The sequence below is a fragment of the Budorcas taxicolor genome, chromosome 10 (assembly GCF_023091745.1).
Source record: "Budorcas taxicolor isolate Tak-1 chromosome 10, Takin1.1, whole genome shotgun sequence".
Classification (NCBI taxonomy): domain Eukaryota; kingdom Metazoa; phylum Chordata; class Mammalia; order Artiodactyla; family Bovidae; genus Budorcas; species Budorcas taxicolor.
Window position 1 is genome coordinate 6988964 of NC_068919.1, and position 24032 is coordinate 7012995.

The 24032-nt window shown below is 36.2% G+C and overlaps 1 protein-coding gene across 1 annotated transcript in view; it reads right to left on the minus strand.

The window, feature by feature from the left end:
• Nucleotides 1-1225: 1225 nt before the first annotated feature.
• Nucleotides 1226-24032, minus strand: part of CERT1 (ceramide transporter 1) — a 130157-nt gene continuing 107350 nt past the window's right edge. Inside the window, exons 11-19 of the mRNA XM_052646302.1 lie at nucleotides 20874-20966; nucleotides 20285-20362; nucleotides 13941-14036; nucleotides 11571-11703; nucleotides 10691-10761; nucleotides 7713-7841; nucleotides 6590-6719; nucleotides 5233-5369; nucleotides 1226-2966 (exon numbers count right to left, since the gene is read on the minus strand). Coding sequence (XP_052502262.1) covers nucleotides 5242-5369; nucleotides 6590-6719; nucleotides 7713-7841; nucleotides 10691-10761; nucleotides 11571-11703; nucleotides 13941-14036; nucleotides 20285-20362; nucleotides 20874-20966 — 858 coding nt within the window. The 3' untranslated portion in view covers nucleotides 1226-2966; nucleotides 5233-5241. The remainder of the gene's footprint in view (nucleotides 2967-5232; nucleotides 5370-6589; nucleotides 6720-7712; nucleotides 7842-10690; nucleotides 10762-11570; nucleotides 11704-13940; nucleotides 14037-20284; nucleotides 20363-20873; nucleotides 20967-24032) is intronic.

Here is a 24032-nt window from a genome sequence, read left to right on the forward strand (position 1 = left end):
TTTTTAAAAACATCATCAGGATCATAAAGCTATTTAGAATAGTTACACTCTACACACTCCCAAGGTACGTAAAATGATTATGTTTTGAGTTTGTAGATGAACAATGACAATAATCGAAATACACTGTCTGTACAACTTCTGGATGAAATACTGGTGAAAAGTGTTTAACTGGACAACAACTAATAAGTTTAAAGATAACCAGCACAATTTCACAAGAGAACCAGCTCAGCCCAACTAAAATTTTCTCAATAGCAACGGACACTGATGTTGTAGAGGAGTACAAATTAGCTGATGAAACTGAAGAAACGGGAACCTCATTCCTCCTGTTCCTCCTTTTGTATTGTTACATCCCTCCCAGTCACCGCCCTCCTTGGTCTGGCCCCCCCTGTGGCGAAACCGAATCAAGAGCTGCTATGACATACCCTCTACCTCAAAATCAGGACTCCTGAATTTCAAGTGAAACACCGTGCTCTCCTGAACTGTACAGTGTGAACTCAGGGACAAATCCCCTCATCGCCAGTACTTTTCATGTTTCTATCACAGTACAAAAGAGCAACTGAGTAGAAAAGAGTAAAATCTTTTTTTTTTTTGGCTTGGGGAAGGTAAGTAGGAAATAACTGCAGATAAGAAAACATCATGTATATTCAGCATGTTGGAATTAGCCATATGGAAATAATTCTAGAGGGTCTGAATGTTGTCTAAAGGGCTAGTACAGCTCCAAATTTTGATTTCTTTTAAACTTCCTTCATATTCCCTAACTCATTTTCTAAACCTGGTTGGGCAGGATCAACCCTAGTGAAGTTCCAGTGCAATTATCTGAAGATAAAATGTATCTTTTTCTTTTCTTAATACAAATATTTTTAGTGTAATCATTTTATTTACAGAATTGCAAAAGTATATCATTTAGTGCAAATGCAACTAATGAAGATTTAGACACTGCTCTATAAACTGTCCATACCTTTGTAAAATAAAGCTATCCAATTTAGTCATGATAGTTATCAGAAATGGCAAACAGAGAAACATTTATAGTGGGCAGATAGAATATTTTTGAAGATTCCCATCAGTGGCTATGGTGAATAAACCTTCCCTCCCCAACCCTCCCATCCCAATTTTAGAACTGATTGTAAAATAAAATACACATTTGAGGTATAAATTTTTCTTTCTTAAACATCACGATATAAAATATTAATGGTGATGTAGTAAACTGATAAGATAACTTGTTTTATTTGCCTTAACTAGCATTACCACCATATAGGCACTTCTCCACGTAGTCAAATTATGAACGGCTTTTTTCTGTAATAAGGCATATTCCATGCACATCATTTAGAGAAAGGTAAATTAAAAAATAGAAAAGATTTATGGAGCATGAAATCTGCGTGCATGTAATGTGAGCATATGCTTTATATGTATTTTTCTCTCTGTACAGAATAATAAATACCACTATATCTGATGCAAGTAATTAACTTCCAGGATTGTGTATATTAAGTGATCAGACTAATCCCATCATTAAGTTATCACCTTGCATTTATCATTAAGACTCCATTACCATGTATGAAATATATACAGGACATGTTCCACATGACATGACTTTCTGCTTTACAAAATGGGTCTGGTTTCTGTGTTTCTATAGAGATGAACAAGTGAGCAGAGCATCTACAAAATGCTTCTGATTTATGTAAGCACACTTGTGTATAAACAAAATGAAGACTCTGAAGTGGGCAGTCATTTCTACTTCAATGAGTTCCATTCCCTGCCTCAACTCCATGTGTCAAGGTTTTCAAAGAGGGGGGCCTAAAACTAAAAAAGGTATTTTACATTTAACTTCTTACAGCAACTAAAGGAAGAATTTCAGTTCGAATCACACTGACTTCTTTTCTGCCCTGCTAAAGTTTCTGATCAAGAGGCAAACAGGAGTGATACCCACATTTTCTATGCCTATCTTGTAACATAGCTTTTAAACCAACCCAAATTAGAATGAACAAACATACGTTACTGAATACTAGAAATACTGGATCAAACGTCAAACAGCGAGATTTGCTGGAACAATACCGTATGCCCTCTCACGTGTGTCAGGAAAACATGAGCTCATTTTATTCTGACCGTTTTACCAGCAAGTAGTTTATACCTAGTAAGGTTGTACAGGTGTTTCTGTTTGGAGGCAGACAGAACCAATTCAGGAATTACCAAATTGTGTTTGTAATAAACTGAAAAAAACCTGTAGCACACAGTACACAACTAAAAATACAATAGAAATATAAAGATATCTGGAGAAAAAAATAAAGCTTTTCACTCTTTCTCCATCAGAACCAAGGTTCTTCATGGGAGTAAGACTATAGAAAAGGTGAAATCACACGTTATTGACAGCCCTCAGTTATTAAGAGACACTGTACATAACAACATGAATTATTATAGAAATCAGCAGCAACGAATTCTATGATTATACAAAGCAAAAAAGTCAAAAAATTCCAGACACAGACTTGACTGTGGGCCTAAAAAAAAGAACCCCATCCAGGCACCTGGCGCACAGAAAGCACGTGCCCCACGTGCGTCCAACTTGTGTGCTTTTCCTCTGCGCACGGAGCCTGACACAACTGAGGGTCTCAGGCCGAACCACAGTAAATTAAAAATTCTGAAAAAGTTTCCAAAAATTAAAGCATCAATTCCTAGTTGTGATTCAAAGTTGATTTTTTTTTCTCTTTTAGGAGCAAGCAAATAAAAATATAGCCATATACATGTAATTTTACATGTATGTATAGTTATATGCTGAGCAAGGAGATCTAGCGGAAGACAGCTAGTGTTAAGATGTTCAGCTTTGCTATTGCGGTATTTCTTCATTTTTGAACACAAGGCCAAGGTGTTGGGCCACATACAAGGCTATAGATCCTATGTTCCAGCTTAGAGCATTCAATTTTGTTTTTTAACTTTTTTCCTCCAACATGGAATGTCACACAGCCTTGCTTCAGTCACTGTAGGAAAGAAAATAACAAGTGAAACATTCAGTACTCTATGCCCACTAACAGCTGCGGAACCACCAGAACAGACTTCTCCCTCCTTCTGAATCCATGGCATGCACAGAATCTCTACTGAAGTTTTATATTTTAAGGACTTTTCGCCTTAAGGAATCATTACCTTTACATATTTGAAACGTATCATCAGAAAAGGAGGCATAAGAAATCTTGTGAAGGCTAGAAAAAAAATCAAGAAAGACAAAGTGCTACAGGAAGCGAAAAGGGAATCAAGCAGAGGTCTCTGGATCTGCACCCCACAGAGCGGAACTTCCTTTGTCTTAGTGGTCAGTATAAACTATGCTATACAGTATCAAGAATTTACTTAGGCTATGGGAAACAGGACTGCCTTATCTTAAGAAATACCTTGTCAAATGAGTTTAAGAGTTCTAAATTTTAAATATCTTTGGGCCTTCTTTACGGAATTTCTCTAAAGATGATATACACTATTGAAAGTTACTATTTCTCCATCATCAAACTAACAATGGTAGCTTTCCTAAGGTTTCAATGCTAGGATCCAGTTCACACATACATCTCCCCAAATTATTATGAAACAAACTGTAACTTTAGGTTAATGAAGATTTAATGTAGGTAAATGAAAATCCGATTTTCTGTCAGAAAGAAGTTCAATCTGGACTCAAAGAGTCCGGTTCTGTCTTTATACACACACATACACTGTATAAGATATTCTAAAAATACTGCATTTAGGTAGTACACTTATGCTTTAAGAGACTCCTTCAAAGGTCAGACTTTGTCCCAAACACTAACCATTCAGAGAAGACCAGAACCTGTTTAACATTTTCATGTAACCTATTTTCCTGGGAAAAGCTACATATCTGGGACTTCAATACAATAATCCCTGTGTTGGTATCTGAAAGTAAACTAAGCCTTTTTTTTTCTTTAAAGAAGTAACAGAATCAGAAATCAGACAATTATATAAGTAGTTCTCAACTGGATGCAAAGACGCTAGAACTCATGTGTAACAAGAGGACTATAATTTTTTTTCTTGGCCGTGCCACGTGGCTTGTAGAATCTCAGTTCCCCGTCCAAGGACTGACTGAACCTGGGCCAGGGCGGTGAGAACCTAGAATCCTAACTACTAGGCCAGCAGGGAACTCCCAAGAGGACTATAATTTAAATTGCACTGGGAGAATATTTCTCACCTATCGAGTTGGAAAAAATCAGAAAGGTTTATTTCCTACACCGTGTGATTGTCAGAGAAATAGTACTCCCGACATGTTAGTGTTGGTGAGATGGTAAACTAATACAACCTCTACAGAGGGCACTATCTGAATTACAAATGTACAAGACACCTGAAGTGCCAGCAGTGCCACGGCTAATAATTCACTCACAAACTAAATGACACATGGATATGACTGCAATATAGTTTGCTCCAGCAAAAGCTAGAAGCAACTTTAACATCCGCAAGTGGAGAACTGGTTAGATCAATGTATGTGCATCCATACAATGGGATTCTACAGAGCCATAAAAAAAAGAATAAAGCAGCTCTGCACCAACGTGGAAAGACCTTCAAGATAAAGCTTAAGAAAAGCAAGATGCAGAACCTACTTACAGTATGCAGCCTTTTACCAATAACAATAAAGGTGTCTATATGGCAGGAATACACTTGTACTTGCTCATTCAAGTGAAAATAAAACACTTCTGGAAAAACACAAGAAACTACGAGTAGCAGCTATACACTGTGGTATGTGGGGGTATGTGGTGATGGTGCAAAACTGGGTGATTAGGAGACAGGGGATAAACTTTACTGTGTATCTTTTCAAACTTTTGACTTCTGAACCATGCTAACATACCACTTACTAAAAAAAAAATGATTTTGGTGCCTAGCACAAAGATACTCAGTGCAGCATTATTTGACAATAAAAACATGGAACCAGCCAGACATTAACATGGGCCAGTGCTTAATAGACTTTATAACATTTATACAACAGATGTTAAAAGAATGATATAGTTTTATCTTTCTATGTCCTAATAGTCAAGATATATTAAATAGAAAAAGCAAGCTGCAAGACAATACTTTGGGAAAAAAAAAAAATCAAAGATATATGTTAGTACATACATACAAGCCTGGAAGAATATACAAAAACTCAAAAGTATTTTCTGGGAAGGGAAAAATAAGGGAAATTGTACTTACTTATTATGTCTGCAAGAGCCATGTTAATCAAATAAAAGTTTTAAAAAAAGGATAAAATATATTTTCCAGTACCTGTTAATACTAGAACAAAATAGGTTTTCCTGCAGTTTTTTCTTGTACGTAAGAAGTAAAACGCTTTAGAAACTTTGGATATTCTCGCTTTGCCACTGCCCTTAACACTGAGGCTGGTGCCCATCCTCCAGGGTTTACTGTGAGACAAAGGAAAATGCAAACTGTTAAAGTAATTCCCCAAACACGAAGCACTCATTTTGTTCTTCTGCTTTAAAAAAAACATTCCTCACATTGAAACAGCACCTCTTAAAAAGTCTTGATCACTCAGTCCTTAGTACTGTATCAACCACCAGATGAGAACAGGTACAAAATTAGAAAGCATTTATTACTGTTCTAAAATATTCTTGGTTTCCTGAACTATATGCAAATATTAGTACCGCAGCACTTCAGCTTACTAAAGGCAGATTTATTAATTAAACTCTACTACAATCAAATAGTAACTTGCTCAGGCATAACTGTCTCTGTAAACATACCAGCAATGATGGTTCTGTATAAAGACGGTTTGAACATTTGATTAGAGGGACTCTAGTTTACTGCAGGTAGGAAATGGGTGGAGTGAGGAACCATTAAAAGTGATGAACAGGGCTGTCCAGCCCTAGGCCAGCGTGAAATAAATACATCACTGCTGCTGCTGCTAAGTTGTTTCAGTCGTGTCTGACTCTTTGCAACTAGCAGCTACTAAAGGATAAGGAAACAAAGATTTAGAAAACTAAAGTCTGACAATAAGAAAATGAACTATTCACCTGAAATTAGCATAATATTTTACACAACTATTATTTTACAAAAGCCCAAAATTATAAAGTGAAAAAGAAGAAAACAACAATTTCCAGTAATCCAGCAATCAAGCAACAAGTCAGTATTAGCATTTCTTTTTAACTTTTCATATGTACATATTTTCTTCTCTTAAGATTTACTGAAATGGTATTGTATATGCTTCTTCCCACCCCACTTAACTTTAAGTTATAAACATTTTTCTAAGTCACTAAATGGTCTTTGAAAAACTGGGAAAAAAATAAGTGTTTCTTTTCTCACTGTTGCTTATATTCCTAATTACACAAATATTCTATACAACATATATATAATAAAATGGTTCTTAAAACTGTACATGTAATAGTGATCTAAAGATGAAGTTTCCAGCCTGAGCTTCAGAAATTCTGATACAGTAGTTATTCAGACATGTATATTTTGAAAGAGTCCCAATAATTTTGATATATATCTCTCCAAATTAAAAATTACTAAATCTAATAGATAAAAACTAAAATGACATTTGTAAATGGTATTTGTCCAAACTGTCAGTTATCAGGTAGATCATAAGAAAAACATCCATATGACCAAACACCAAAAACAAAATACATACCATTGGCCACATATGTAATCTTGCATAGAATGTTGTCCCTGCTAATCTCCTGGTTTCCCTCAGGGGGGCTCACCAAGGTCTGACAAATCATAGCAATGTTTATTTTGGCACGGACACACCGATTGTTTAGCTGCCAAAGGAAAAAATAACACCAGTGTAGCAGATATCCAGTATTTTGTAACCTCTTCTGGTCTAATTCTACATTAAGTTAACCAAAATTATAACTCATCATCTCCAACAAAATCTTATATGCACCAATAAAGGACACATGCCAATGTCTGAATGCTGGGAGACAGCAATCGTGGGGTGTGGGGTTGAATTTACTTGAATGGATTGAAGGTTGCATTGTCACAAAACTAGAAAAACATTTGTGTATGAAAAATGAAAATAGTCTTGCTATATAAATAATACTCCAAGCATGTGAAGATGTGATCATTTGTGATGTTACTTGTTAAAGAAAAACAGTATATATATTAATACATCTTTTGAAGTACTGGAAAGGAAAGTAGTACTCTATATTCTTTATTATATCACTTATGTTAAGTACTGAATATACTCCTGTTCATTTTTCTACGTTCTGTTTTACAGCCTTAAGAAGTGTTTCAAACATTTCTGGATGTATAAAATAAGAGTAAATGCCCTACATGGTGTGATGCTGTATTACACATAAAACTGTGTGCATACATTAAACTTTGTCTCTTGAAAAAAAAAAAAGAATAGATGCCAAGCTGATTTGACATCAGGAACGTTTTCCCTCCTCATAAACAGTAAAAGTAGCTAAAATGAGATAGAAACCACAGCGGCTTTGCCTGCAGTTGATCACGGCTTGAGGCAACTGTGAGAAGTAGCCTACCTAGCGACCCATCCAGCTGACCCATCCAGCTGCATCATCGACCCTCAAGAGGAAAGGAAAACAGTCCTGCTGGGATTTCATGGCATGACTGTTGCTCTCAGGTAACACTACTAGCTGTACTCTTCTAAGAAGCCAACTTTAATAAACAAAAATTTAAGAAGCATTATCAAATCTTTATGCATGGTGTGTGCTGATCACTTTTGCCCTGTACTGTGTTGTGTATTTAACTTTATATTGGACAATTATAACACGTTTATACACTGTACTTACAGGAGCACTGCTGTGATCTACAGAAAAATTACAAACTATCCAAGTCTCCGGGTCATTTTCATTCAAAGCTGATATCTTTCGAATGGCAGAAAGATATAAGACATCCCGCTGAGAAGCTGGCCACACTCTCTGCGGAAGAAGTACAAATATTTTGAAAGTCTGAACTCCGTTTTTGGTTTTCTTCTTGGCTGCGCCACCCACTCGTTTTCTTGGGCTTTCCTGATAGCTCAGTTGGTAAAGAATCTGCCCACAACGTGGGAGGCCTGGATTGGATCCCTGGGTTGGGAAGACCCCCTGAAGAGGGGAAAGGCTACCCACTCCAGTATTCTGGCCTGGAGAATTCCATGGACTGTATAGGTCATGGGGTCGCAGAGAGTCGGCCACAGCTGAGCGCCTTTCCCTTTCTCACAGCATGCAGCATCTTAGTTCATCAACGAGGGGCCGAACCTGCACCCCCTTCAGTGGAAGCGTGGAGTTTTAACCATTGGACTGTCAAGGGAAGTCCTGAAAATTTGAACTACTTTTTATTTACATTTAATATGGAACTAACAAAGAAACAAATGTAAGACTAATGTTTTAGTGTAAGATAATACTTGTCAGATTTTAAATGGAAAGCACCCACCAAAGGATTTGATTATGAAAACTGAGTTAATAATGGCTTTGCAGAATACATCAAAAGAATAATGTTCTGCTATTTATAGTTCTCTTTAAATTTGGCAACATATACGTAACATAAAATGCTATAATTTTTAAGTGTACAATTGACTGGCCTTAATTATTTTTACAATGTTATAAAAACACCACCACTTGCTCTAAATGTGTCATCACTCCCAACAGAAAGTCTGTACCCATTAAGCAATCGCTCCCCATCAGCCCCTTCCACAGCCATGAGACCATTTTTAAGTATAGTACTATGCCTCTGTGTTAACTGTTCAGAGCAAAGAAGATGATGCTCCACTGACATCAAAATCATATCTGAAGAATTTGATTGAATCTTCCAACTTAATGGTATGCAAGGAAAAACATACTGTTGAAATGACATGGAATCTAGGTCTCTGCAAACTGGACTACATACTTGTAACTGAGAGAAAATATGCAGTCTTTCCTGATTGCTGAATTTAATAAACAGTCAACAACTCGGTGTTAATACAACCCAAATCATTTGCAAAGGGAAATGGTTCATCTTTTAAAGACACGAAATTTCATGAAGTTTTTGACAGTAGTGCTGGGCAAATGTATGTGATGCCATTAAACAAATGAATATGTGGCCATATAAGAACTAATGAATGCAAATAAGGATGATGATAAGACAGAAATTCGAAGAGAATGACTTAAGTATCAAGAGATGAGTAGCACTCTTTAAGACTGTATTATGAAAGAAGCCAAATTTAAAGAGAAAGAATTCTATTATTACTGGATAAGTGATAAGGATAAGTGAAAGTCACTCAGTCGTGTCCAACTCTTTGTGACCCCATGGACCATAGAGACCATGGAATTCTCCAGGCCAGAACACTGGAGTCGGTGGCCTTTCCCTTCTTCAGAGGGTCTTCCCAACCCAGGGATCAAACCCAGGTTTCCTGCATTGCCGGTGGATTCTTTACCAGCTGAGCCACAAGAGGAAGCCCAAGAATAATGGAGTGGGTAGCCTATCTCTTCTCCAGCGGATCTTCCTGATCCAGGAATTGAACCAGGGTCTCTGCTAAATTGCAGGCAGATTCTTTACCAACTAAGCTACCAGGGAAACCCTATTATTACTGGATTTTGTTGAAAAAATTATGCCAGGACAATTCATTTATTCAACTAACTACAATTGTAACTTAAATTCTGTTATATATAAAATACATTACTTTAATAATCTTTAGTTTTAGTTTTCCAGAAATAATCCTAACATGAGCTATATATTCCTCCCCTCCATCTACTACTTAACAAGCAAAATAATTTCTGCAGCCCATTTTCCAGGATCAATTATCTTTAGAATAAGCGCCTTCTGATTCTAAATGACTGGTCATTTATTTTCACTGCAAATTACAGAGTGACTAATATTTTAAAGTCTATTAAATTTCAGACTCTACTTTAAACCCCCTAAATCAGTAAGTTAAAACAGAATCTTCATTGTTATGCCTTTGAGTAGTTGTCATGTAAATGAAGCCTAAGTCAGAGTCATTAAATATTACATGCCTCAGATAACAAGACTAGCTCAAGAAATACATAACAAAATTGGAAATATTATCAAATATTCAACTCAAAAATTATTTTAAAAAGAAAAATGAAGTACTTACTGAATCATCATGTTTCTTATATAACGTACAAAACTGCTTTTGGTGGATCTCTCCAAAATTTTATTATTGTTTATTCAACATAATTTTTGGCAATGTTAAGAATGGAAATAGAGCAGAATAAGTTAAGAGAAATATTCTCTACTTTAAATATTTAGATTAACAGAGGAAGAAATGGAGTGAAAGGAAACCAATTTAAATGACAATGTTTCTTTGTGTTCTGGGGCATGACCAACAACCTCTCAACAGTTGATGCTCAGCAATTTTCCCCTGATGTCAGATAATCCATTTAGATCATGTTCACTTTTGAGTCTTAACACAGGCTAATAACATAGTTTCCATTCTCCGATTACTGCCGCAGGAAACCAACTCATATCTGGTCGCTCATTTATTTCCTCTGGAGACTAGACACTAGAAACCATTAAACAGATTTGAGTACTTTCTTCTCCAGACTTACTATATATCGTCATCAAACATGATGTTTTGGATATTTTTCAGGTTTGTTTTTGCATCCATTTCTGCTTTAAAGCAGAAATGTTTAAATAATCTGATTTACTTTTCGAATACATGAAATTCGTGATTAATAAAGTCTTTGAATCTTTTTGTGCAACTTAATTTCCTGCCAAATTTTGCTTTAGAGAGTATTTTATATGTCTCTGTTCAAACTACGCTGGAATCCTGTTGGGATTAAAAGACATTTACCTTGTGCGTTTGATAAATGATGATTGCATTATCAGCTAATGTTTCCACCACATGAAAGTTTTCTATAGTTGCTGCAATGAAGAGAAAATGTTAGCAGTCAAAACAATGTGTTACCGTTTCCTAGTATGTGACTAATTCACTTACATTATGCACGGACATTACAGTAAAATGAACAGGACCTTGCTCTACCGAGGCTACATCCACATGGAAGGGAGTTTGTATTTATATGCTAATAGGGGTTATAGATGGTGGCAATGAGACCTAATCACCAGGAAACCTCATTTTTTTTGGCCCAGTATCCAGCTCCCACTGCAAGAAAGCAATTCTAATCATGGCTTCATTACTAGGGCACAAATTTTTCCCTAACACCATGACCTCTTCCCTCTCTTGTCATCCTTAATTTATTGAAGCTGAATAAGCTGTTCACCTAGGTTTAGGTGACTATGTTTGTAAGCCTGAGGAGAACATACCCCCCTCCCCTGACACCACTCCCCTCACAGCCCCCTCTTAATCTACAATTTATCACATAAACAGTATAAAAAAAAAAGATGATAAAATAGAAACCTTTTATTTTAGCCTTGGCTTTTCCACTAACTAGTTCTGTGGTCTTTAACGTGTCACTTAGGCTATCTGAATTTTCCTTTATTACCTACCTATCACACAGGACTGTAGTGGATTAATGCCGTAATTCACTGAGAAGCATTTTGTACAATGAAAAGCTCAGATATTATCAGTCCCCTGTATGATTCTCCAGATAGTTTCTGTAACTGTCTGGAGTTTTTATGACTTTGAAAACTATAGCTCAGATTAAGAAGACCAGGTTAGATTTGGTATTTAATTTAAAATTAAAAACTATCAAAATATAATAATGGCAGCTTACTTTCCCAATCATTGCGAACATCAACATTCCAGAAGTAATTGCAGACCTCGTGTCCTGTAACGCCTTTAACTGCATGGGTAGCTTTCAAAGGATCCAGAACAATCCCATTTTCTTCTACTTCTCTTCTATATACCTAGAGGATATATTTTAAAACATGTTTGAAAAACACTTATGGAACATAAACATTCTGCCAAAAGAAAAATTAAAATTTCAAATTATTAACAAAGACAATACAAAAAAATATTTAACACTACAATGCCAAAGTATGTATATGTAATGAGTGAGAGCTATAAATACATCAATTTAAATTAGACATTATTTACTGAACATTCTCAAAGACCATTCGTCATGGCTAAGAAGGCCAAATACAGCTGGTTAGAACATTATCTCCTAAGGGATAATATGTTCACTGCTGTATCCCCATCATCTAGAACAGTATCTGAAACACAGAAGGCACTCAATTATTTGTTGAACCAATGATGGAATGCTAACATCGCATAAAGATCAATGATATCTTGTTTTTAAATACTGAGGTTGCATGCCTTAAGATCTATCTTGCTTTAAATACTGAGACTGTATAAACTCTTGAATAAAATTAATTACTTCAAAATTATAGAGGATTTGGTACTTTAGACAGCTCTGTAGTAAGTTCTTTGAAAAATAAACAGGTTATCACAGAGGAAACCAGCTCTCAATTTATGGAGTGCCTATGGGGCCGGACACCATTAGGCATTTCACCTAATTTCTCTCCAAAGTACCTTTCCTTACATATTTATTTATGTTATTGGGACTGATAATATTTTTCCAGTAACCAAAACTGGAAACTCTAGACTTTTGATTTCCTCCCTTACATTTCACATAGGTTTTAAGCTTATTAGTAATCTGTAAGACATCCAAAACTTGACTTTTCTACTATTGTGTATCTTTTTAAGGTATGTTTTCATCACCTTGTACCTGAATCTCCTAAGTGGTCTCTAGTTTCATATCCCTATGAGCCTAGTCCTTCTAAAATGTCACTCTGTATACAGTGGCTAGCTCACTGCTACAGACAATAACACATTCTGTTTAGTGGGTTATTTTATACACCGCATAAACCAGCCCCAGTGACTCTCTCTCTAAAGTTGTAGGAGCACTTTTTCTCTACCACTCACTTTAGGTGAAGGACCTCCACTCAGACAGTGACTCCTGGCTTCTCCTCACCCTTTCACTTCCCCCTCCTTGGCGGGGAAACAGGGAAACCTGAATGGTGAACACAGGAGAGTCAGGCAGGCTTGGCTGAACCCCTTCTCCTGTGGGCAGGATGTATGCTGGTCTGCTTCTGGGGCATGCTCTTGTGGGGGAAGGCCTCTGATTACCTAGTTATGTCAGAAATATTATGTTTCATTCTGGGGTAACATACTAGTAAGACCTCGTGACAGCTGGTCTTTATGTTCTCTAACCAGACTGTCAGAATTATAACTAACATACTGGTCTCTCATTTGCTTATCTCCTCTATTTCTTAATTTGTTCCCTATTCAGGAGGAGAGTAAATTCCAACATCTAATACTGTATCTCACTTGTGAGAATAACTGGTCAAAAATCTGTACAAAACTCCTGAATATAAATGCCCTCGCCTCACCTTTGTGAGAACCTTGTTTCCATTTCTAGTCATAGTCCTTGATGTAAAACAATCTGTCTCAAATCTGAGATCTCTTTCAATTTTCCTCCACTATTCACCTGTACTTTTCATTCAATATTATCTGGTAGAGCTAAATAGTTGTATCTTTTAAATGTCAATATCCTCCTTCCAACCAAAGTTTCAGCTTGGAGGGAGTCTTATTAAATATCTGTTTATCTTTAGCATTGTGCCTTGGGCATGAAGTAATCCAAAATTCAACGATACTGTTGTTGGTTTTCAACTGAACACTCAGTCTCTTGTCCCTTGCTCTTACTCTCTTACGCTAGGGATATGAGCAAGATTAGCTAATCAATGTCCAAAAAAAAAGAAGCAGTGAGAGAAAGAACAAAAAGTGAGGTACAGACCAAAGAGTGAAAAAAGTTAACACCTGGGCACAACATTCAGTATATTTAAAGGGAGAGAAATATCCGGAGAGTCATTAGCTAATTTGACCTGTTCATATCAAAACCCATTTTCTCCAAGGCCACGGTAAAACAGAAAAATCTGTATACAGATTTATACTATGATCATAAAAAATTATGTAAAAGCTAAACCAGGAAAGCAAAGAAACATTTTATTTCTCAGTATTTAGAGCTTCTTCAATCATACGTAGTAGCTCACTTAAAAGAAAACTGGAAGTGCTATCTTACTTAGATCAATAATAATAATACAGTATGACTGCAAAGGGCTGCAATTAGCCTGCAGGGCATTACCTTCATCTCCCCTTCTTCTACAACCAACTGCCAGTTGGCATCCCCACCTACATCCTGCAATGAATAGGTCATATGGTTCTGCACCATCTCTTCAACCTTAAAAAGAAAAACAGAACCGTAAGAATCCATATCCAGTAACCTCTAAAACAGAATGGTATTCAGTTATTTCAGTTCAGAAATGATGTTTTTAAAAAGCTAAGCAACCAAATGCACAAAGGTTAGTAGGTTTTATACAGTGTTGAAGAGTTTTAGTCCACATTCCAGATATCATATCCAGGTTAATGAGAGAAAGGAGAAATGTGGGGAAACAAGGTGCTTCACTCTACTTAACACTGGCCTAATGTCCATCAAGTGACCAAAGTATGTGTTTTCTGGAAAAAAGAACTACTCCCTCCTTTCCTACAATATGTATTCTTACAGAGACAACGTCTTAAAGCATAAAATCATGGAGCATTAAGCGTAAAAGGGGCACAGAGAGACCATCTAGTCCTGTGTTTCTGTAGTTAAATACTATACAGAGATATTAGAAAGCTTGTTGTGTGTCAAGATTTCTCTACAAAAAGAAAATTTTTGTTATTATACTCAACTCCTCTTTTATCATGAATACAAGCCAACTTAAAAAATAACCAACCTTTCCATATATCTGATTTCATTTCATTATTCTACATTCTTTCTAAACTTCTAACTAAATTTCTTTTACTAAATTTAAATTGCAACCTCTGCTTTTAACCATCAAATTATCCTGACACATCTTTTATAAATAGAGTCAAATAGTTCTTATTCCCAGAATCCTCAATCAGATTAATTGGTAAGATCTCATTCAAGTGTTCTCTGGAAACCCTTCTAATATGAAACATGTTTATAAACAGAAATGAAGTGATAAACAGATTGTCTCTGAAGGAACTGGCAACTTTTCCATCTACACAGACAGTTTCTAAGTCCTATTTTCTTAACTTTTACTCATAATTTTGTTTTATAGAATATTAACAAAAGGCAGAAAAGAATTGAAAAATATGTATATTATGCTTCAATTTTAAGATTTATTCCTAAGTTTAACAACTTGTTTTACATAAAGTCTATTACATTCATTAGAGAAACATAAGAACTAGGTTTACATGTATTTTGAATTAAATACATTAATGATTTGGGGGCAGAGCTCTTAAAATTAGTCACTTTGAAGATATCATTTTTCTGCATATAAGGATGTTATCACTATGTTATGGTGATGTGTACACCAAGTTTCCTGGATTTCAGAAGACATTTTCGGCTTCGTAATTACTGAAAGTAGTTATGACTAAAAATGTCTCTTTAATTGGCAATGATCATCAGGAAAGTTTTTGGTAATAGTGTGTAGGCTGAAATTCTACAATCTACATTTGTACAAAATAAATGTTACACAGTAACTTATTTCTTTATCCATAATTTTTGGTGTGAAGGATGTTGAGTTAGAGAACTGGAAGAAACTTTAAAACATGACTACTAGTCCACCTATAATTTTATAAAGCCTTAATTAGAAAACATAACTTCAAAGACTGCCTGGGAATAAAATCTTTGTGTCTCTAAAACTCTGAAATCTGCTTTGAGAGGTTCAGGATGACTAACGTAGAATTCCAAGTTACAGACGCTATATACCAAAGGTATCTTATTAGAGGAAGAACGAAGCAAGTCCCAGTTCGCATGCACAGACAGAGCCTCCACAGCAGCCTGGCCTAAGGCACACCACGACTGAGAGATTATTTTTAATCACTTTTAGGTATCAAGATCTTAGAAATCTTTAGATCTGGGTATGTACATACTTTTTCTGTAGGCTACTAGGAGTTAAGAACACCTATATTTATCATGAGATTAGAGGTAGAAAGAAATATTTCTCCCAAAGAGGCCCTACTTTAAATGGATTATTTGTGAAAGAAGAATGTTAAGGATTTTATTCTGCTAAAAAAACAAAGAGAGTTCTGTTCAAAAGAACTTTAGTGCCATTTAGCTCTTTTGTTGAAAAAATACGCAGGTAATTGTGTTTCTATTTGGAGTATTCCTAAATTAGTTATTTCAAATGTCTGAACAATGATAAGCTGTTTTTGATTTGTGTTTTGATGCAAAAGAAACCAGATTACCAGATTCCACAAATATAAACTGATAGGAGGTAACTTAAGTTTGAAACAGTGTACAGTAAATGTTTTTAATATTGTCTTGCTAGATAGATGAAGCAATAGAATTCCTATTATAGCTACCATTGCATCTGTGGAAAAGTTTTCAGTCTTTTGTCCTCATTACTTCCTTAAGAGGGCTTGAAAACATCCAACAGAGAAACAAACAAGATGTATTCACTACTGTGCTCCTAGGAAATTAACAAAACTAATGCAGTACCGAATTACTATATTAGCCATGTCTTCAAAGCCTTCACCAAGGAATCTTTATCCATTATGGTATATTCCTTGAAGTAATAATATTAAGGTTACAAAGAAAGATGATACCAGTAAAATCTCACTGTAATGAATTTTATCTTAAAATATGCAATAGCAATGTTACTACAGGGACAATGGCTTGGGCCTTTGTGACCACACTCATATTTCAGATATAAAGATGCTCCATTTACTGTTTTCAGTTATGACTCTATACTAAAAATAAGTGTAACGCTAGGGACCATTAATTGGATGACATGAATAAACATTTGCCCAAATTTCTACCTTATCAGGTTCAAAGTCTGATATACTGGAAAATAATGTTACTAGAAGTATCTATCACTTAAAAACAAGAAGGGTGAATTTTAGCCTAAGTGTAATTTCAGGAATAGTGTCCCTGGTTTTTTGCACCTTGAGTTGAAAATGGTAAGCTGACATAAACAGCATCTTCATAGCAAATGAACTATGAAAAGACTGGAGATAAAACACATTTGGAGGTGATGGCACTCCAATTCTTACCTTTTCTTTCACTTCCCATTTCAATCACTCAGTATGCCATTTTAGAAGGCTAGCTCTAAACAAAATTATCCTTTGATAGCACAACAAAAGTGTAATCAACAAAAGTCTCAGAAGGGCTCAGAGTTTAAACCTCTTTTTCTTATCCATGTGAAAGGAATACAACTATGCTTACTGTTACAGGGTCATAAAGGGATCTGCTGGACACAATAATTTATTAATAACAAATTAACAGTATACTGTTAACCTAAAAGAAAAATGGTCAAGGATATGAATAGTCAATTCACTGAAGAACGCCAACAGTTAAGGAGCAAAAATAACACTTCTAGTCTATCACATTGGCAAATATTAACTAAATTATAATATTCAGTGTCAGGATAGCAAAAGAAAACTGACCCAGGAGTGTAGCTGGTTCAACTTCTCTAATGGACAATCTCGCAATAAGAATAAAAAAGCTTAGGTGTGTGCATGGCCTCTGTCTTAAAACTTCTGGAAATATATTCTAGGAAAATAATTGGATAAATGTTCCATGATGTATAGACAGAGAAGGTGTATATACAGGGAGGCCCAGGTAGCACTATTTATTAAATAATAGAGACTAACTGAAAATCAATGTTCAATACTAGGTGGTAAATCTAACATGCATATTCACACAATAGACAAGGAGATCTAGACCTGTATTTATGGAACAAAACAAAAAAATGCTAGTTTTTATACAAAACAGTATATACAGAATCATCTACAGTGGTAGGAAAAAACTATTACTGAGGTATGTAATTTTACTTAATATATACATATATATGAGGAAAGAATATGTGTAAGAATATTAATAGTGATCTATTATTTTAGACTACGTTCTAGTTCGGCTAAATAAGCATTTATCAGCATAAAAGTAATTAGCAATTTTATTTTATATAATAAAAAAGGAAGGGGTGAAATAGACAATTACCACAACAGTAAAGTTATTAAGGACAAAAGTGGGCAAAAGCTTTACTCAGACTTTTTTTTGCAATGGTGATTCTCATCATACATTAACCTGTAGATGTACTACCCACCTTTGATTTTCTTTTTTTTCCAACTAAGGATGCTTTTTACTTTCCTTTGGTCTGTGAGTTGACACCTTTACATGGTAACTGTGGTATGGAAATAAATGTGGCCAAAAAGATCCATTTAGGAATCTAATTCTTTCCTACTCTCTATACCCTTTCATTCAGGGCTACTTCATTTCCAACACCTGCCCCGAAGATTCATGTGTTACTACTAATTTCCTAGTGCTGTGCTTAGTTGCTCAGTCGTGCCCAGCTCTTTGTGACCCCATGGACTGTAGCCTGCCAGGCTCCCCTGTCCATGGGATTCTCCAGGCAAGAGTACTGGAGTGGGTTGCCATGCACTCCTTCAGGCAGATTCTTTACCAGCTGAGCTACCAGGGAAGCCCAATTTCCTAAGAGAGTCATATATTTTATTTGAAGTTATTTTCAGGGGCAATCTCAGTTTTACCTTTAATTATCCTCTTTAAGCAGGACTATGACCATTATATGTCAACAAGAACAAAGTGATCAAGAGCCAGTATTTGTATGTAGATGGCATAGCCAAATTAATCACTAGTTAAGTGCCAGAAGTCTGCTAATGACAACAAATACTTTAGCAAGACAGTAAATACTTAAAGAGACCTCAATAGTATTGCTCTTAATTTCCCCTTTGGGCATATAAAAGAGCAGACTAATCAAAAGCTTTTAAAAACAGAACCAGATCAATCATGAGCATTGTACATTAGGAAAAAAAATACTAGAAAGATTTTTCTCAACTGAGTTACACAAGAAATTAGGTGAAGAAGTAAGCTGCATTTGGAAGTTTTGTAAAAATCTGGGCACCTGCTCCTCGACATTTCACTTGTATCTGATGGCTTTCAGCCATTTTATATACTCTATAACTAAGGTTCAGGTCTGGGTTCTGAAGCCCTAATTCTTAGGCACCTATAAACAGTTCAAATTCTTTTCTTGCTCTCATTACATTTTATTTAATTTATAGCCTGTATATTTCTATATTTTAAGAGAAAACAGTAACCAGTAATGATATCTTTTAAAGAGTCTGTTATTTTATTATTTCAATGCAAGGTGGAGCTTAGCAAATAAACCAGTCTCCCAGTATTATCCAGTTTGGTCACTGATTTACTGTAAAATAAAAGTCACTATTTTAAAAGCATGCATAAATGAATTAGCAGGAGGTGATAAATATTGTACTAAATCTGGCTAAGGGTAATTTCTGATGAGGAACTGATATATCTCTTTCCCAAAAATGTTCAAGGAGAAAAAAACTACAAAAGTCAGAAAAAAATCTGAGTCATACACAATTTTCTTCTTATTGCATAGTTGAAAACTAATATAAATTTTATTCCTACACCTGGTTTAAACTGATTTTTAAAAATTATTTACTGGAAAACTGAGGGAAAAATAACGCAGATAATTTTGATTAGCTCAAAGAAACAATATGGCAATGATAAAAGCTGATTTACTGAGCGCTTCCTACATGCTAGGTTCCAGCTCTAACACAGTCCTAGCTAGATGACAGAAGCAAAGCACAGAGGAGTTAGAAAAGTTGTCAAATATGCAGGAAACCAGATTTAAACTCGGTCATTTTGACTAGAGTTCAGGTTCTCAACATATGATGACATATCACAAATGAAATGCAATCACCATAAAAATACAAGGTTGAAAGGCAAGTATGTGAAGATTAAAAAAAATTTTTTAACCTAATGCTGATGCAAAAATATCCTTCTGTTGGTACTTTTGATTTTATTATGAGGGCAGAGACTGCGTGCATCCAAATCCCTATCCTAAATTCCTAAATGATGCTGATACTAAATAATTTAAAATTAATTTCCATAGATTTATCATATGGACAGGAATACTCATTTCCAAGGGTAATCTATCTAAGGAAAATACAACCAGTTCAACAAAACGTATAATGGTAATGAGACAAATTTTATTTTAAAAGTTATTTCCCTGTTGAATATATGATGAGGCATTTTAAATTATATTGGAAGTGAGACCTGAAACCCACTTTGATGCTATAACATATCCTATAGACCATGTCCACAAAAGTTGCTGAATCCTGTCTAAAGAAACAGATATCACAGGATAGTTAAAAACCAGATACCTTCTACTACCTTCAGTTCAATTTGAAATCTTTCAGGAGTACCTCCTATATGGTGAAATTCCAAGCTATTCACAACAGAGGATACAAAGGGCACATGCATGCCTGACAGAGAAACTATTTAGCAGATAAGGAAGGCTTGTTTAATGCTTGATGTTACTATTTAAAATTCAAACCAAAACAAGTGGCCTAATCAAAAGACTTCTAGGAACTGGGAAAGCAGGCTGAAACATAGCACAGAAAGACTCGAGTCCACTCTATACATTCATACAGTACCTGGGAGCTGAATCTGTGAACATCGTCAGAGGCACTGACTAGATCAATGGAAGACATGGAGGAAGGGCGACTATAGGGCTACCAGAGACAGACAAAGAAAAAACCAAGTAATCAGAACAGAGGCACAACAGAGCATTCAGTACCAACTTCCAAACACAAGATAAAGAGAGGGAACAAAGCGCTGTATGAAACAGGCTCAGCAGCGAGCGCTGACTTCATGCACCTATTATGTGGAATGCTCCAAAATCTTTCTATAAAGAATGCAGGCTGCCAATAATACAAAATGGTACCACTTAACCCCAGAGAAGAAAGATTTAATATCGCTGGCCACGTTTCTGGTTAACTGTTTTGGACAAGCCATTCCCTATCCCCCACCCTTCTTTTCCCTTAAATAAAAATGGAAGAACATTATATTCAGAAGATTTCTAATAGTTTTTAGAGGATGTCTACGAAGAAAACATGTAATACCAAACAAAAAAAATCTCATTACTTAAATTCAGGAAAATGAAGAAAACTTATGTAACAGGGTAGTTTCATCAACAGTGAAGAATACAGCATATACTTTCCGTAAACTCTGGCATTAGCTTACCTTTTGGACAAATCTATGAGTCCCCACAGAAGAAAAGGCATCTCCAGATGTCATTGAAGTAGACCAATGTAATCTGACCTTTTCACTCTGCGACTAAGAAAGCACATAATTTTAAATAGGAAGGTTACAAAGTGTATTTTGCAACTTAAGAGGGGATAATGTAACATTTAATTACTTAACAGTTTAGTATTCATAAATATTTGAATTATGAAGCTACTCTAAAGACACAAGTCTTGCCAAATCTTGACACTTGATGTATCCTGACTTTTTTCTTTCAGATTCCATAGACACTAACCTTAGACCAAGGATATTGATAGCCCCTTGAATATTTCTTTTTTCCAAAGTCTAAAGAAGTCTTCATTGATTCAATTCCAACTCAGCCACCATACTGATGTTCAGTAGAGGAGCATTTTTAAGCCAGAAGGGATGATCTGAATCATCCTCTCTAAGCACTTGTTTCAAAGATTAGAAAATCAAGGCCCAGAGGATTTAAGCAGTAACTGCTGAGCTACATAGGTAGTGGCAAAACTCAAGACTAACTTGTCTTCATCTCACAGTTCAAAACTCTTCCCCAAATAACCCAGATTAAAACAAAAGGAAAAACACAGTGAAGGGGAAAAAACTAACCAAAAAAACCTTAACACCAAAAAATCCAAATACAAGCATAGTTTTTCAGATGCTACATTTTTGGCACCCAAAATGAGAACTCACTTAGGAACTGAAACTTTTAGAGTTCTGCATGTTAAAAAACGGGAAATGAGATCTATAAAATGAACATGAAAAGCAAACAGCCGCTGTTGCAGACAACTTACCTTGCGCAGACACACCAGTAAATGGGCACTATCAACTTAAAAACAATGCACGACATGAGAGCTGTGAGCTAAGTTTCACTTGGGGCAAAATGAGGACCACAGCCTAGGAGGCAGCATGTCAGATAGCTCAGAGACACTGCTCCAAAGAGGCAGTGAGGGAAGGTCAGCATATTTGTGATTTTGGTGAAGGGGGAGTATATGTAATCAATGCATTTTTGCATATTTCAGCTAGTCACCACTAGCAGATATCACCATGAAGGAATTCCGTGAACTGGACTCATAAAATCATGTCCTAAAGATATCTATCGGAAGGCCTATTCTGCCAATTTTCCCAGAGCATGGAGTGCCTCATTCCTCCTCTCCAACCTGTGCTCTGTTAAGGGAGTGCTGAAGGACAGCAGTTGCAGCAACACCTGTGATTGAATCTGTGTAGCGGCAGGTGGCAAGTGCCCACCTGTAGTTGACAGCATAATAGCCTTCACGGCCTTTAAAATTAAAAGGAATAAACAAGCCAATTTTTCTATGCAAGTTAATTTAGGGTATACAACTGACATAGATGACATTTATAAGATGCTTATAGTCTTGAGAAGAATAACTAAAATTCAAGCATAAGTACCATCTAGTGGTTAAGTTCAGTTCAGTCACTCACTCATATCTGACTCTTTGCGACCCCATGGACTGCAGCACACCAGGCCTCCCAGTCCATCACCAACTGCCAGAGCTGGCTCAAATTCATGTCCATTGAGTCAGTGATGCCATCCAACCATCCCATCCTCTGTCATCCCCTTCTCTTCCTGCCTTCAGGTAGCCAAAGTACTGGAGTTTCAGCTTCAGCAGCAGTCCTTCCAAAGAACATTCAGGACTGATTTCCTTTAGGATGGACTGGTTGGATCTCCTTGCAGTCCAAGGGACTCTCAAGAGTCTTCTCCAACACCACAGCTCAAAAGCATCAGTTCTTCAGCACTCAGCTTTCTTTATGGTTCAACTCTCACATCCATACATGACTTCTGGATAAACCATAGCTTTGATTAGACGGACCTTTGCTGGCAAAGCAATGTCTCTGCTTTTTAATATGCTGTCTAGGTTGGTCATAACTTTTCTTCCAAGGAGTAAGCATCTTTAATTTCATGGCTGCAGCCACCATCTGCAGTGATTTTGGAGTCCAAGAAAAGAAAGTCTGTCACTGTTTCCATTGGTTCCCCATCTATTTGCCATGAAATGATGTGACCGGATATCATGATCTTAGTTTTCCGAATGTTCAGTTTTAAGCCAACTTTTTCACTCTCCTCTTTCACTTTCATCAAGAGGCTCTTTAGATCCTCTTTTCTTTCTGTCACAAGGGTGGTGTCATCTGCGTATCTGAGGTTATTGATATTTCTCCCGGCAATCTTGATTCCAGCTTGTGCCTCTTCCAGCCCAGCGTTTCTCATGATGTACTCTGCATATAAGTTAAATAAGGAGGGTGACAATATACAGCCTTGACGTACTCCTTTCCTGATTTGGATTCAGTCCGTTGTTCCATGTCTAGTCCTAAGTGTTGCTTCTTGACCTGCATACAGATTTTTTAGGAGGTAGGTAAGGTGGTCTGGTAAACCCATCCCTTGAAGAATTTTCCAGTTTGTTGTGATCCACACAGTCAAAGGTTTTAGCGTAGTCAATAAAGCAGATGTTTTTCTGGAACTCTCTTGCTTTTTCTATCATCAAACAGATGTTGGCGATATGATCTCCTGTTCCTCTGCCTTTTCTAAATCCAGCTTGAACATCTGGAAGTTCTCAGTCACACACTCTGAAAGCCTGGCTTGGAGAATTTTGAGCATTACTTTGCTAGCGTGTGAGATGAGTGCAATTGTGCGGCAGTTTGAGCATTCTTTGGCATTGCCTTTCTTTGGGACTGGAATGAAAACTGACCTTTTCCAGTCCTGTGGCCATTGATGAGTTTTCCAAATTTGCTGGCATACTGAGTGTAGCACTTTCACAGCATCATCTTTTAGGATCTGAAATAGCTCAACTGGAATTCCATCACTTCCACTAGCTTTGTTTGTAGTGATGCTTCCTAAGACCCACTTGACTTAGCATTCCAGGATGTCTGGTTTTAGGTGAGTGATCACACCATCATGGTTATCTGGGTCATAGAGATCTTTTTTGTATAGTTCTGTGTATTTTTGCCACCTTTTCTTAATACCTTCTGCTTCTGTTAGGTCCATACCATTTCTGTCCTTTATTGTGCCCATCTTTGCATGAAATGTTCCCTTGGTATCTTTAACTTTCTTGAAGAGATCTCTAGTTGTTCCCATTCTATTGTTTTCCTCTATTTCTTTGCACTGGTCACTTAGGAAGGCTTTCTTAT